Raw genomic sequence first — 13979 nt, forward strand, 5'->3', positions numbered from 1 at the left:
TGCTAATAACAAGGCCAGTGGAAGTGATGATATTCCAGCTGAACTATTAAAAATTTTAAAAGATGATGCTGTTAAGGTGCTACACTCAATATGCCTGCAAATTTGGAAAACTCAGCAGTGGCCAGAGGATTGGAGAAGATCAGTCTACATACCAATCCCAAAGAAGGGAAGTGCCAAAGAATGCTCCAACTATCACACAATTGCACTCATTTCACACTGTAGCAAGGTTATGCTTAAAATTGTACAAGGAAGGCTTAAGCAGTATGTGGATCGAGAACTCCCAGAAGTGCAAGCTGGATTTCGAAGGGGCAGAGGAACCAGAGACCAAATTGCAAACATGCGCTGGATTATGGAGAAAGCTAGAGAGTTCCAGAAAGACATCTACTTCTGTTTCATTGACTATGCAAAAGCCTTTGACTGTGTCGACCACAGCAAACTATGGCAAGTTCTTCAAGAAATGGGAGTGCCTGATCACCTCATCTGACTCCTGAGAAATCTTTATGTGGGACAAGAAGCTACAGTTAGAACTGGATATGGAACAACTGATTGGTTCAAAATTGGGAAAGGAGTACGGCAAGGCTGTATATTGTCTCCCTGCTTATTTAACTTATATGCAGAATTCATCATGCGAAAGGCTGGGCTGGATGAATCCCAAGCCGGAATTAAGATCACCGGAAGAAATATCAACAACCTCAGATATGCAGATGACACAACCTTGATGGCAGAAAGTGAGGAGGAATTAAAGAACCTTTTAATGAGGGTGAAAGAGGAGAGCGCAAAATATGGTCTGAAGCTCAACATCAAAAAAACAAAGATCATGGCCACTGGTCCCATCACCTCCTGGCAAATAGAAGGGGAAGAAATGGAGGCAGTGAGAGATTTTCCTTTCTTGGGATCCATGATCACTGCAGATGGTGACAGCAGTCATGAAATTAAAAGACGCCTGCTCCTTGGGAGAAAGGCGATGGCAAACCTAGACAGCATCTTAAAAAGCAGAGACATCACCTTACCAACAAAGGTCCGTATAGTTAAAGCCATGGTTTTCCCAGTAGTGATGTATGGAAGTGAGAGCTGGACCATCAAGAAGGCTGATCGCCGAAGAATTGATGCTTTTGAATTATGGTGCTGGAGGAGACTCTTGAGAGTCCCATGGACTGCAAGAAGATCAAACGTATCCATTCTGAAGGAAATCAGCCCTGAGTGCTCACTGGAAGGGCAGATCCTGAAGCTGAGGCTCCAATACTTTGGCCACCTCATGAGAAGAGAAGACTCCCTGGAAAAGACCCTGATGTTGGGAAAGATGGAGGGCACAAGGAGAAGGGGATGACAGAGGATGAGATGGTTGGACGGTGTTCTCGAAGCTACAAACATGAGTCTGACCAAACTGCGGGAGGCAGTGGAAGACAGGAGGGCCTGGCGTGCTCTGGTCCATGGGGTCACGAAGAGTCGGACACAACTAAACGACTAAACAACTACAACCATATTTTTCACTCTATAAGACGCACCTGAACATAAGACGCACCTAGTTTTTGGAGGAGGAAAACAAGAAAAAAAATATTCTGAATCTCAGAAGCCAGAACAGCAAGAGGGATTGCTGCGCAGTGAAAGCAGCAATCCCTCTTGCTGTTCTGGCTTCAGCAATAGCTGCGCAGCCTGCATTCACTCCATAAGACGCACACACATTTCCCCTTACTTTTTAGGAGGGAAAAAGTGCATCTTATAGAGCAAAAAATACGGTATATCAGGAGGCATATGCATGAAAATAAGTATGGGTTTTCATGTACACTTAAAAGAAGTGGTATTGTGGAGTGTGCCGAACTCAATACTGGTAACTACAGGAACTGGGAGAAGCAAAACTTGACACTTCTGTCCTGTGCTGCTACACACACACAAATTTTGCAGGTGGCAAACTTTCTGGTTGAAGACTTTAGCCCTCTAGTGTAGGATAATCTAGTCTATACTCTGCCCTGCCATTTAGGATCATAGGAATGTGCCCTATTCTGAGTCAGACTATTGTCAAACCAGCTCAGTATTGTCTACACTGACTGGCAGTGGCTCTCCAGAATTTCAGGCAGAGATTTCTCCCAGCCTTTACTGGAAACGCCAGAGATTGAACCTCGGACCTTCTGCAAGCGAAACAGAGCTACACTGCGCTACAACCCTTACTTAGCCATTGGACCATCTAGCTCAGTATTGTCTAAACTGACTGGCCACAGTTCTACAGGATTTCAGGCAGGAATCTCTGCCAGTCTTACCCAGAGAGTGCCAGTGAGGACTGAATCTGGGACCTTTGCATGCAAAGAAGATGCTCTACCAATGACCTACAGCATTATCCTGAGTCTCCTCTATTTACAACACTTTTGTGCAACTTACTCCCTTTCTTTCGCCATTATGTGCCTTTAGGTGAGACATTAAAAATGTGTGGAGTGATAAAAACAGCATATGCTTTCAAACAATCAGTTCTTCTGAGTTCTTTATAGAAGAAAACTAATTTGTATTCCTGGGAGCAGTTCGCAAGATGGATTTTCTTTTCACTTCTTACTTCTATTCATCACATTAAGATTCATCTCAGTAAAAAAAAACAACCCCAAAAAAACACCTCTTACAGTAGAAGAAGCACTGGTACGCAGACTAGAGGAACTGAGCTGATCAAGACTAGAGACCTGGAGAAGCTTGATCTGGTTCACATTCAAAGGCAAACTTCCTAACCTGCACTTTCTGAAACAATATGAGAACCTAAACAACCTAAACCCTGGAGAGCAGCTGCCAGTCAGTGTACACAGTAGTGGGCTGGATGCCCTGAACTAGACGCACTGACAGCCTTGGTGCAAGGCAGCTATGTATATTACAGCATTGGAAGCAATCGGGCTGGATACAGAATAGCAAGGTGGAGGGAAGAGTGATTATATTGCCCAAAGATATACCTAGGATAAAAATCAAAATTCTATGGGGGCAGCTTCTTAAGTGCAAAACAGAGAAGTCAAAGACAAGCCTGGTTAATATGTGGAAGGAGGGAGGGAGCCTAAAGCAATAGCTAGTACACCCACCCCCTCCAACACTGAGTGAGTGTATATTTGTGAATACTGTGGGTTTTGTTGTTGTTTTTTGTATTTATGTATTTTTATGTTTTTATATTGTAAACCACTCTGTGATTCTTGGATGAAGGGTGATATAGAAATAAAATAAATAAACACAAACAGACACAGACCAGCCTCCATGCAAGCCCCTTGATTTTCCATCAGTCAGTTATTAGGGCTGAGATTAACATGGGACACTTTCCGTGAACTTTTTAGCAACTAGTGGATTAGGTGGAGGTGTCCTTCTGCCCAGCTCCCCCAGCTAAGCTGGCCTTCTGCTGGCCATCACTGCAAGAGCTCCAGCTCTGTTGGTGCACCACCTCGGCTCCTGCCTGTTAAATGCGTAGGTGGGAATATCATCACAAGAATGGCCATTTGGCAGCACAAGAAGGGGAAAGGCTGGGCTTGTTTCGCTGCCCTTGCTATCTTTCCGTGCCTCCCACTTTCTGCTGTGAGCAATGGGGTTACAGATGTGCAAAGCCCCACCACTGTGGTGGTGCGGAGAGGTAAGTTAGGATTGTGCCCTGTGAAAAGCAACTCCACTATTCTCATTTTTCAGACTGTGTTTGCCTGTTCAGAGTGACAGCAGTGCTGTGGGGCCTCATTCTCACTGCTTTTGTTCTACCTCAGTAATTGCCCTGTGAAACTAAACTTTGTTGATACTACCACTCTTTTTGTGTGATCTCTAATTGGTCGGGGCCATCCAGGAAGGAGAAGCAGAACTGGGGGGGGCGGGCGGAATGTGAGACAGAAATGGTGGCTGTTATTGGCTAGAAGCAGCAATGGGGGGGGGCTGCGTTTTTATGGAAGAGAAGATTTTGGGGCACTACTTTCAGTCCAAAAATTGAATGAGAAACTTTTGGTACAGTCCAAACAATCATTGAGCATTTGATAACTTGCACCTGAATGCATGAATGGACTCCGTTAAGTCTGCATTGATGACAAAGGCTTGTGAGAACACTGTCTCTATAATGTTAAATCTGGGATCACCCATCATACATGCAAGTCTCAACGGACCAATGCAGTAATGAGTGGTGCTGTGACAAAATTTCATTCTACCTTTTTAAACATTCTCTGTCAATTTATCTACTAGGGTGGCCACTGACACATCTCCCCACATCACTCCCCCCCCCCCAAAAAAAGAGAAAGAGGCAGAAAAGGGACAAAGATCACCATAAAATTTGCTAATTTATATGAACAGATACAAATTTTAATATAATGGGTTGTATCCAGTTAAGTTCTACTCAGAGTACACTAATTGAAGCCAATGGGTCTAAGTCTGTTAATTATTCTGAGTAGGACTGGATATAGCTCAATTACTATAATTTAAAACAAAATACTGCTGGTGTGATTTAATACATCTCACTAGCCTAGTGGGGAAGACTGACCAGGTGAGATCCTAACCAGGTGTTGAAGCAATTTCAAGGCTCCTAGTCTCCCTTTCTGATGGGTCTTTATCTTTATAAAACTGGAGTTGGATTGGAGTATCCTTCAAAACAAAGGACTTCTTCAGAGGACCATCCTCTGCCAGATCTTCAAATAGAGGTTCATTTCCTGTAAAACAGGGAGCACAGCCACCCTAATTCCTGGTCCTTCTCTGGTCACCCCCTTATTAGAACTGGGATTTTGTAAGGACAGTCAGTGACATCAGCCCGCCAGAGAGTCCGTACCTTTGGGATGCAATCACAGACAGAAGAACAGGCTGGTTTTGGGAGCCCTGCCAACAGCATATCCCTATGCCTGCCTATACCTGGGATGCACTTCCTAGAGGGCATAATGCATTAGTCATGCCTTTCCAACCCGTGTGAAAATCTTTCAGCAGCAGAGAGCTTGGATGTGACATGAATGCTTGGGAAGAGTACAAGCAATTCTAGATGCCATTGCCCTGCTCCAAAGCCCATTCACGGATTACCCCACTCTTAAGCTTATTCCTGCATCACTACACTCCTAAACCCATTCATGGCAAGGCATGTCACACCAACTGATTTCATTTAAAATATCTGCCATGCCCAAGAGGGAATTCCATCCTGTCCTGCTGGCTTGCTGAGGCTACTCAGGAGGCGAATGGGGATGTGTGGATCACTGCAGGCCCCTAACCCGCAGTAGGTCTCTGTTCCCTGCATTCAGTTCAGCTGCTGGCTTGATTAACACTCCAAAGGCCATATTCCTTTCTGTGGAACATTGGGGGGGGGGCACATGCCCACAGTGGGTGGGGCCAAAAGCAAACATATAAATGTGCATGTACAAGTATGTATGGCTAGCTCCTCCATACATTCATATGCTACTCTCTGTCCTCCATCCAGGTGAGCAAGAGACCTGATCAGAGTTCAAGGGCATATTCCATCAAGGCAAAAACACTCAAAGAGGGTTTGAAGCAGGATCAGTGAGGTGGGTTGCCTGGAGGCCAGATGGAGAGGCCTGGAGGCCTGCATTCAGCCCCTGAGCCTGAGGTTCTCCACCCAATGTAGGACTTGGAAGGGCAGCCCCTAATGGCCAGCTCCTTACATAAAGATCACTTAGGAAACCAGGAAGCTGCATTCTAACAAGTCCCACCATTGGTCCATCTAGCTCAGGACTGTCTACACTGACTGGCTCTCCAGTGGCTCTCCCAGCCCTACCTGGATATGCCATTGGGAACTGAAACAGGGGCCTTCTGCTGTTTCTCGTACTTCTTGATACTGCTAACAACAGGTGATGCAGCAGGATTTGGCATCACCAGCCCTGGACACCCAGGCTCTCTGTCTCTGCCCATTCTTGCCCCCTTGAATATGTGGCACTCAAAACTGCATGCCAATGTCACACCTTCCAAAAAGGAGAACCCAAAGAGTTAAAAAACAAGAGATTACACCAGCAAGAAAATCTACTGGGTCAAAAGTGGGAACAGTGGTCGCTATGAAGAAATGGTAGGGGACATTTTTCAGTCAGGCAAAATGGCTCAAGGCAGAGAGATGGTGAAGCAGGACTAGTGAAGCAACCTTCACATGAGAAAGGTTCTGGCCTCAAGAAGTCCCATGATGGAGATCCCTGGAAGGCTGAGGTTCCCCACCCCTACTGTAAAGCCCATAGCCCTCCAAAGTACTGTTGACATGGATTTTATCTACCCATGTTTAGCGTTGCCATATTTTGAAGAGCAAAAAAGAGGATGTTACTGCAACTGTGATTTTAAATGCCTCTTACTATATGTAGGCTATAGAAGCACTAATATATTGCAGAGGGGGCGGGCAGGAGAAGAAAAGAGTCTTCAACCACCAGTTATGTCTATATCTCTTCCAGAATTTTGGCAAATTTAAAAAATCTGCCTGGACAGAAATTTTACCCCTAAAAAAGAGGACACATGGCAACCCTACCTGTTCAGCCCAGGAACAGCATGTCTTCCAAGTAGAATCACAAGGAATCAGGCTCTGTGGGGTTATTAATTATACAGCATACTTCTTGTGCCCCATAACTTCCACCCACAAGTACATATGTGAAGTTACCCCCACTGACTTTTATGAACTTCACAGGGTGGGAGGAAATGACAACATCAGTACCACCCAGTGCATGTCAAAGCAGAATCAGGCTCAGGGTCTCCCTAAACCAGCAGTTCTCAACCTGTGGGTCCCCAGATGTTGTTGGACTACAACTCCCATCTTCCCTGAGCTCTGGGCACCCACAGGCCTGCCCTAGCTAGTATTTGAATCCACAGTAGTCTTAACAAAAGAAAGTACTTCACACAGTGCAGAGTTAAAATATTAGAATTCACTCCCAGAAGAAGCAGTGGTGGCCACCAATGGGATTCTAGTCATTTTATCAGCTTTGGTTAATATATCAGTGATGAGCCTAGATGGCTGGAGAACAGATTGCCTAAAGGAACATCTCTTCCCATACCTAAGTGTCCAGTCCTCAAGACTCTTCATGAGACAGCCTTCCCCAGGTCCACCACTGCCATCTAATGAAGTGAGGCAGTGTAGCCTCTAGGAAGTGAACCTTTTCAGTTGTGGTGTCCTGGTAATGAGATGTTTTTCCCCAACCAACCACAAATACAATTTCAGCAGGTAGAATTCCCTATTCAAAAAATTGGTGGTCACATATAATACCCTCATGAAAGTCCTGATTCATTGTGGGAGTGCAGTCTCATGGCACAATTAACACATTACATCAGATTAGGGGTCAGCAATTTGACATCTGTTGGGGTCCTTGGGCACACTTGGGGTCTTCCCTTAGTGTCTATAAAACTTGGAGCTTTCTGCACTTCACTGCCCCCTTGGTCATGAGGTATTGAGGGAACTTACCTTGTTTTGCCTTGAAAGGTACCTAGAGCTAAAGGAGAAAGTTGGAAAAGTGGTGTTCTTTCCAACTCCCTCTTTTGGGTAGATTTCCTGTGCCTCACGCAGCAGAATGACCAGGAAGGTCCAAAACTGGTGCAAAACTGGCTTACTGCATTTGGAAGTCAGTGAAGTAATACACATTGCTACCTAATGCATGGCTGACTTTTGCTTCAAGGGGGGTGAGGAGGTGGAGAGAGGAGCTGCAAGTGGTACTCAGCCCTGCTGCTGGCACCTGTCCATCGCCACCCTTGCCAAGAACAGTCCACCAGCCTCAGCTCATCCATTCAGAGAAGCAAACAAGTACCTAGGTGCCTTTTTTGCCCTGCAGAAGAAGACCTGCTATTTCCACAGCTGATTTTCTATGTGCCCCTGCTGTTCCCCCACCGCTGGCCGCCCGCCCGCAAACACACACCAGGTAGATCCCTCCCCTAACAAGGAAATACCCGCCTAATTAGACAATCCTTTTCATGAACTGCCTTGTTTACATGGAGCCCCTTCGCAGTCGGGGAATGAATAAAAGGCACCAGCTCGCCTTACAATCCAGCGATATATGCAGTACATACGGTTTTTCAAGATTTAGAGAAGACAGACAGACAGACAGACAGACAGAGCATGCCGGTAGGCGGGCTGTGGAAGGATTGATGGATATAAGAGAAAGGATGGGAAAGGGATGCCATGGAACAGAGGTAAAGCGGAGAACTCGGTCCTGCATCTATCTGCAATGCTGGGATCATTCATTCAGGCTGTGAGCCGCCCGCCCCACCGCCCAAGTGAAATGGACGGTTTCAAAGGAAATGCAAAAACACCTGCCGATTTCGGAGAAAAGGCTTGCCCATCCCTTGCCTGTTAACAGATGTGTACCCAGAAGATAGTGTTGAATTTTTGATTTGATTATTTCCCCTGGTTAATTTTCTTTTATCTGCATGCAAACCTTGGTGTGAGCGCGAGAGAGGGAAAATTCTTTACGCAAAGGGGTGTATTTTCCAAACCGTGTGCTCCTGCCTCTCCAGACAGCTTCCAAAGATGGTGCATAATAGCACACACCACAAATTGGGAAGACTGGGGGAAAGGGCTTCAGCAACCCCCCACCCCCACCCCTCGCACAGATTAACGCACACTGCAAGTTAACAGGGGCTGAAGTCACGCTTTCGGGGTTTTCAATAACTGGCATGCAGCAGTTTTGTATGTTTATTTGAATCTCATCTGGCTTTGGTTGTTTTGGAATCTTTGGTCTTAGTTAATAATGGCACCCCCCCTCCCACGGGGGAAAAAAAGAAACAGATTTGGGATGTTAAGGAGCATGGGTGTGGGTTTACAATAAAAGGGAGGGGGAATCCAATTTTCCACATTTTTGCTCCAATAAACCCATTCGGCTCCTTGCTATGTCCGAAGTCCACTACGGGGGGTGGTCATCTCCACACTGAGGCATGCAATGCTGCAGTACCTGTGTCCAGTTTCGCTGCCCAAGGACCCCAGCCTCCGCGCGGGTAGCAAGGGGCTGACCCCCGGGACATCCTCGGTCGTTGCCAGAGGCGGGATGGTTTTCTGGTGGGCATTGCTCTCGGATGGCGACTTCTTCAGCTTTGCCCTGGCCATCGCGGAGGCTTCTTCGGAGATGGGGGCTGCCTTCACTTCCCCCCTCAGCAAGAACTCTTCTCTCTTCTTGCTCTTTCACTCATAGCAATCCTTTGCTCGAAATGCAGTTGGGTCGAGAGCGGGAAGCACGTACCATTTCCCCTCTCCCAGGCACACAACACACTCGGCCCCCCCCCAGACAAAGCTGCACAGTGGAACAATCCTGCCCTTGTGGATTTATTGTGGTACTGATGAAGGGAGGCTCTGGCTGGCATGGTGGTGCAATGAATCAGGTGGCATGCAGCGGAACCGTGGCAAGATGAGAAGAGAAAGTGCTTCCCCTGGCTAATAGGATTTATGCTGGTGGCACTTCCAATGCCTTGACCAGTTAATATGATGATAGGTGATATTTTTCAGTGGCTGTAGTGGTAAAATGCTGAAGTGCAGGAGCTCATCACAGAGCACTGTACGAAGAGCCCTAGAGAACCCTATAGCCTTGCACCTGTGGATGGACCCCACATAGAGTAATAGAATTGTAGAATTGGAAGGCGGTCAAAGGGTCATCAGGTGCAACCCACAGCAAAATATAGGCAGGAATTTGGACCGTATGTGTGTGCAGTGTCATAGCTTGTACAGGCACAGGAAATCTCAGGCCCAGGTGGGTTGAATGTGGTCCTCTGATCCTCTCTATCTGGCCCCTGAGACTCTTCTCCAGGCCACACATCTCAATAGGTTTGCTCCACTTCCTTAATGACAGTGCTTTTGCCTGGCTGGATTGTGTCCTTGACCTGTGATAATGCCTCTGGCTTGCTTGAATTAAAGATGGAGAGAGGGGTGTGCTTGAAAGCCTTGTTGTCACCTCATTTTGCCAGTTACCCTGGTGTACATATACATATGGGGATGCAAGTGGTGCTGTGGGTTAAACCACAGAGCCTAGGACTTGCCGATCAGAAGGTCGGCGGTTCGAATCCCCACCACAGGATGAGCTCCCATTGCTCGGTCCCTGCTCCTGCCAACCTAGCAGTTCAAAAGCACATCAAAGTGCAAGTAGATAAATAGGTACCACTCCGGCAGGAAGGTAAACGGCGTTTTTGTGCGCTGCTCTGGTTCGCCAGAAGTGGCTTAGTCATGCTGGCCACATGACCCGGAAGCTGTACGCCGGCTCCCTCGGCCAATAAAGCGAGATGAGTGCCACAACCCCAGAGTCAGTCACGACTGGACCTAATGGTCAGGGGTCCCTTTACCCTTTATGTTTTACCCTTTATGCAACACACAAACACACACACTTTTGGCAACAGAAGCAAGCGAGACAACATGGGAATAGTTGCTAAAGCAGGAAAGGGGAAGCTGAAGCCATTCAGAAGTTGTTGGACTCCAGTTCCCATGAACCCCAGCCACTATTGGTTGTTTTTATATTGTACATCATTTAAAAAAAAACCAGTGGTTTATAAATGATATAAAATAAAATAAAATAAAATAAAATAAAATAAAATAAAATAAAATAAAATAAAATAAAATAAAATAAAATAAATAATAAAATAATAATAATAATAAATTATTAAATCTGCTTTCCTCTTCATTTCCAAACCAGCATGATGTGACGCCTATCTGCATTCATGCATGAATGAATCAGCCACCGATGCCATTAATGAAAGTGGAGTCACCTAAAGAGAATTGCCTCCTAGTGTCTACTTCGGCGGCAGCTGGTGCCTGCTGAGCCTAGTGAGGTGGAAGGCAGGAAGCCCAACAGCAGGGGGCGTCAGAGCCAATGACAGAAGGATCCAACTTGTTTTAGGTTTGCCTTCCCCCTCCTCCTCCTCCTCCTCTTCCCTGCTTGAGTTCTACAAGGGCAACACTGAAACTAAAGAGAAGGCAAAGGCTGACAGTCAGTGCTGACAACCCCTGGAATGGATGTAAGGTTCAAAAGCACATTAAAGTGCAAGTAGATAAATAGGTACCGCTCTGGCAGGAAGGTAAACGGCGTTTCCATGCACTGCTCTGGTTTCACCAGAAGCGGCTTAGTAATGCCGGCCAGAAGCTGTATGCCGGCTCCCTTGGCCAATAAAGCGAGATGAGCGCCGCAACCCCAGAGTCAGCCACGACTGGACCTAATGGTCAGGGGTCTCTTTAAGAAGGGAGGCAGGTGGGGGTGGGGTGGGTGAGCAGACTGAGGCTAGTTTAGCAGTACCACATTTGCCCTAATGGAGTAGCCTACAGTGATTTGCTCACAGTAAGCACACTGGCTTAGCTTTTAGTTAGAAATATAAATGTTTCTAGTTAGGGAAACCACTGAACCAGCCCCTCCAAGATCTACATTTTGCATGCATGCACCAACTGTCTGAGGACTTGCCTTTTTAAGGTCACAGCAGTGGGGTACTTCACACATACCCTATAATTTTGATTTAAATGCACACTTCTGCCGGATTTGCATCCTTGGGAGCAATTTAACAAACAAAAGCCACCGCCCATCATTAGAAGGGACAGCTGTCTTTCCTATATACTTTCGCATCCCCCAAGAGGATAACACACCTGAATCACAGACATAAGATAAGCAAGTGTGCCCTTGGCTCCTGGCTCCACTGATTAATCAGCTTAAAAGCTTTTAGTTGATTAATCTACTCCAGTAACTCCCAAATGGCACAAGTGAGCTAAAATGATTTACAGCCACTAAATAATGCACAATAATTCACACTGCCTAAAAGCTTTAAAAATCAGAGGTTGGGGATCTTTTCCAGCCTGGGGGCCACATTTCCTTCTGAGTAGCCTCTGAAGGGCCACATGCTAGTGGTGGGCAGGACTAGAGGCAAAAGAAGGTGGAGGAATGAATGGGAGTTCATTCACCCACCCCTCTCTGTCCCCTATCCAGGCAAACAAGGGGCATGATCAGAGCTGAAGGGCACATTCTAGATCCTCTGGGTCTGATTGCAAATGAACACCAATACAAGAGCAGTTCTAATTTTTATTGATGCGGAGAAGGCCTTTGATAATATTTCTTGGAATTTTATGAAGAAAAATCTTAAGGGAATGGGAGTGGGACGGGGATTTGAAAATAGCATAGAAGCAATCTATTCAGAACAAAAGGCAAAACTGATAGTTAATAATGTGGAGTCAGAAGAGTTTAAAATTGAAAAAGGAACACGACAGGGTTGCCCTATCTCTCCATTGCTATTTATCTCGGTCCTGGAGGTGCTCTTGAACATGATTAGGAAGGACCAGTTGATTAAAGGAATTCAGGTCGGAGCTAAACAATATAAACTTAAGGCTTTTGCAGATGACCTGGTTTTGACACAACAGGAGCCAGAATCTAGTACAAAAAGAGTTTTAGAACGGATTCAGGAATTTGGTCAGGTGGCAGGATTTAAATTGCTTTAAGCAAAAAACTAAGGTTTTGGAGAAAAATTTGACAATAACGGGAAAAAGAAAGGTTTCAGAAGGAGACAGATTTAAATGTGGTGAAGAAAGTGAAATACCTAGGGATAAATATGACAGCAAAAAATCTGAATTTATTTAAAGATAATTATGAAAAATGTTGGTCAGAGGTCAAAAAAGACTTAGAAATCTGGTCAAAATTGAAGCTCTCCTTGCTGGGTCGAATTGCTGCTATAAAGATGAATGTATTGCCAAAAATGTTGTATCTGTTTCAAACTTTGCAGATTGTGGACAGGATGGACTGTTTCAAGAGGTGGCAGAGAGACATTTCTAAGTTTGTCTGGCAGGGCAAAAAGCCCAGAATAAAATTTAAAATATTGACCGATGCTAAAGAAAGAGGGGGGTTTGCCCTGCAGGACATGAAGCTATATTATGAATCAGCAGCATTCTGCTGGATGAAAGACTGGCTACTTCTTGAGAACACTGACATTCTAGATCTGGAAGGGTTTAACAATGCGTTTGGGTGGCATGCATATTTGTGGTACGACAAGGTTAGAGCTCATAAAGCATTTAAGAACCATATTGTCAGGAAAGCAGTATTTAATGTCTGGACAAAATACAAAGATTTATTAGAAAACAAGACCCCAAGGTGGTTGTCACCTATGGAAGCTAAGGCTTTGAAAAGACTCAATATGGAGGCCAAGTGGCCAAAATATTGGGAGATATTAGAACAAAACGGAGACACATGGAGATTGCAGAGCTTTGAGAAACTAAAAGATAAAGTGCGAGATTGGTTACATTATTATCAAATTAGAGAGGTTTTTAATATGGATAAAAAAATAGGTTTCCAGGTGGAAAAATCGAAATTAGAAACAGAATTGTTAGAACCTAAAACTAAGGTACTTTCAAGAATGTACAACCTGCTGTTAAAATGGAATACTCAGGATGAAACGGTCAAATCAGCTATGATTAAGTGGGCACAAGACATTGGTCATAATATTATGTTCGCTGACTGGGAATGGTTATGGACCATCGGTGTGAAATTCACGGCATGTAATGCCTTAAAAGAAAATATTATGAAAATGATATATAGGTGGTACATGACACCAGTCAAGCTTGCAAAAGTATATCATCTGCCTGATAACAAATGTTGGAAATGTAAGGAAACTGAGGGAACATTCTTTCACCTCTGGTGGACGTGCCCAAAGGTCAAGGCTTTCTGGGAAATGATCTATAATGAATTGAAAAAGGTATTTAAGTATACCTTCCTTAAGAAACCAGAGGCCTTCCTCCTGGGCATTGCCGGCCAGATGGTGCCAAAGAAGGATAGAACTTTCTTTATGTACGCAACAACAGCAGCTAGAATACTTATCGCAAAATACTGAAAGACACAAGATTTGCCCACTCTGGAAGAATGGCAGACGCAACTGATAGACTACATGGAATTGGCAGAAATGACTGGCAGAATCCGAGACATGGGAGAAGAGCAAACGGAAGAGGACTGGAAGAAATTTAAAGACTACCTGCAAAAACATTGCAAGATATTTGAATGTTAAAATGATGCAGGATATAAAGACAATATGGCATTAGTGACATAGCTGAAAGGAATATGTGAAAATGTTTCATGAGAAATAAGGATGAAAAGTTAGAA

At 45.0% G+C, this 13979-nt stretch overlaps 1 protein-coding gene across 15 annotated transcripts in view; it reads right to left on the reverse strand.

Moving 5' to 3' along the window:
- KCNT1 (potassium sodium-activated channel subfamily T member 1) overlaps positions 1-13979 on the reverse strand; it is a 196052-nt gene that overhangs the window by 110808 nt on the left and 71265 nt on the right. For 4 of the 15 annotated variants that reach the window (XM_083721632.1, XM_083721645.1, XM_083721633.1 and 1 more), the window contains exon 1: positions 8829-9126. The exons of the other annotated variants lie outside the window; for them this stretch is intronic. In XM_083721632.1, the coding sequence (XP_083577758.1) occupies positions 8829-8980 (152 nt within the window). In that variant the 5' untranslated portion in view covers positions 8981-9126. Of the gene's footprint in view, positions 1-8828; positions 9127-13979 lie in introns of those variants that run through there. 15 annotated transcript variants of the gene reach the window in all.

The sequence above is a fragment of the Podarcis gaigeae genome (assembly GCF_964106915.1).
Source record: "Podarcis gaigeae genome assembly, chromosome: Z".
In the NCBI taxonomy this organism is placed as follows: Eukaryota; Metazoa; Chordata; class Lepidosauria; order Squamata; family Lacertidae; genus Podarcis; species Podarcis gaigeae.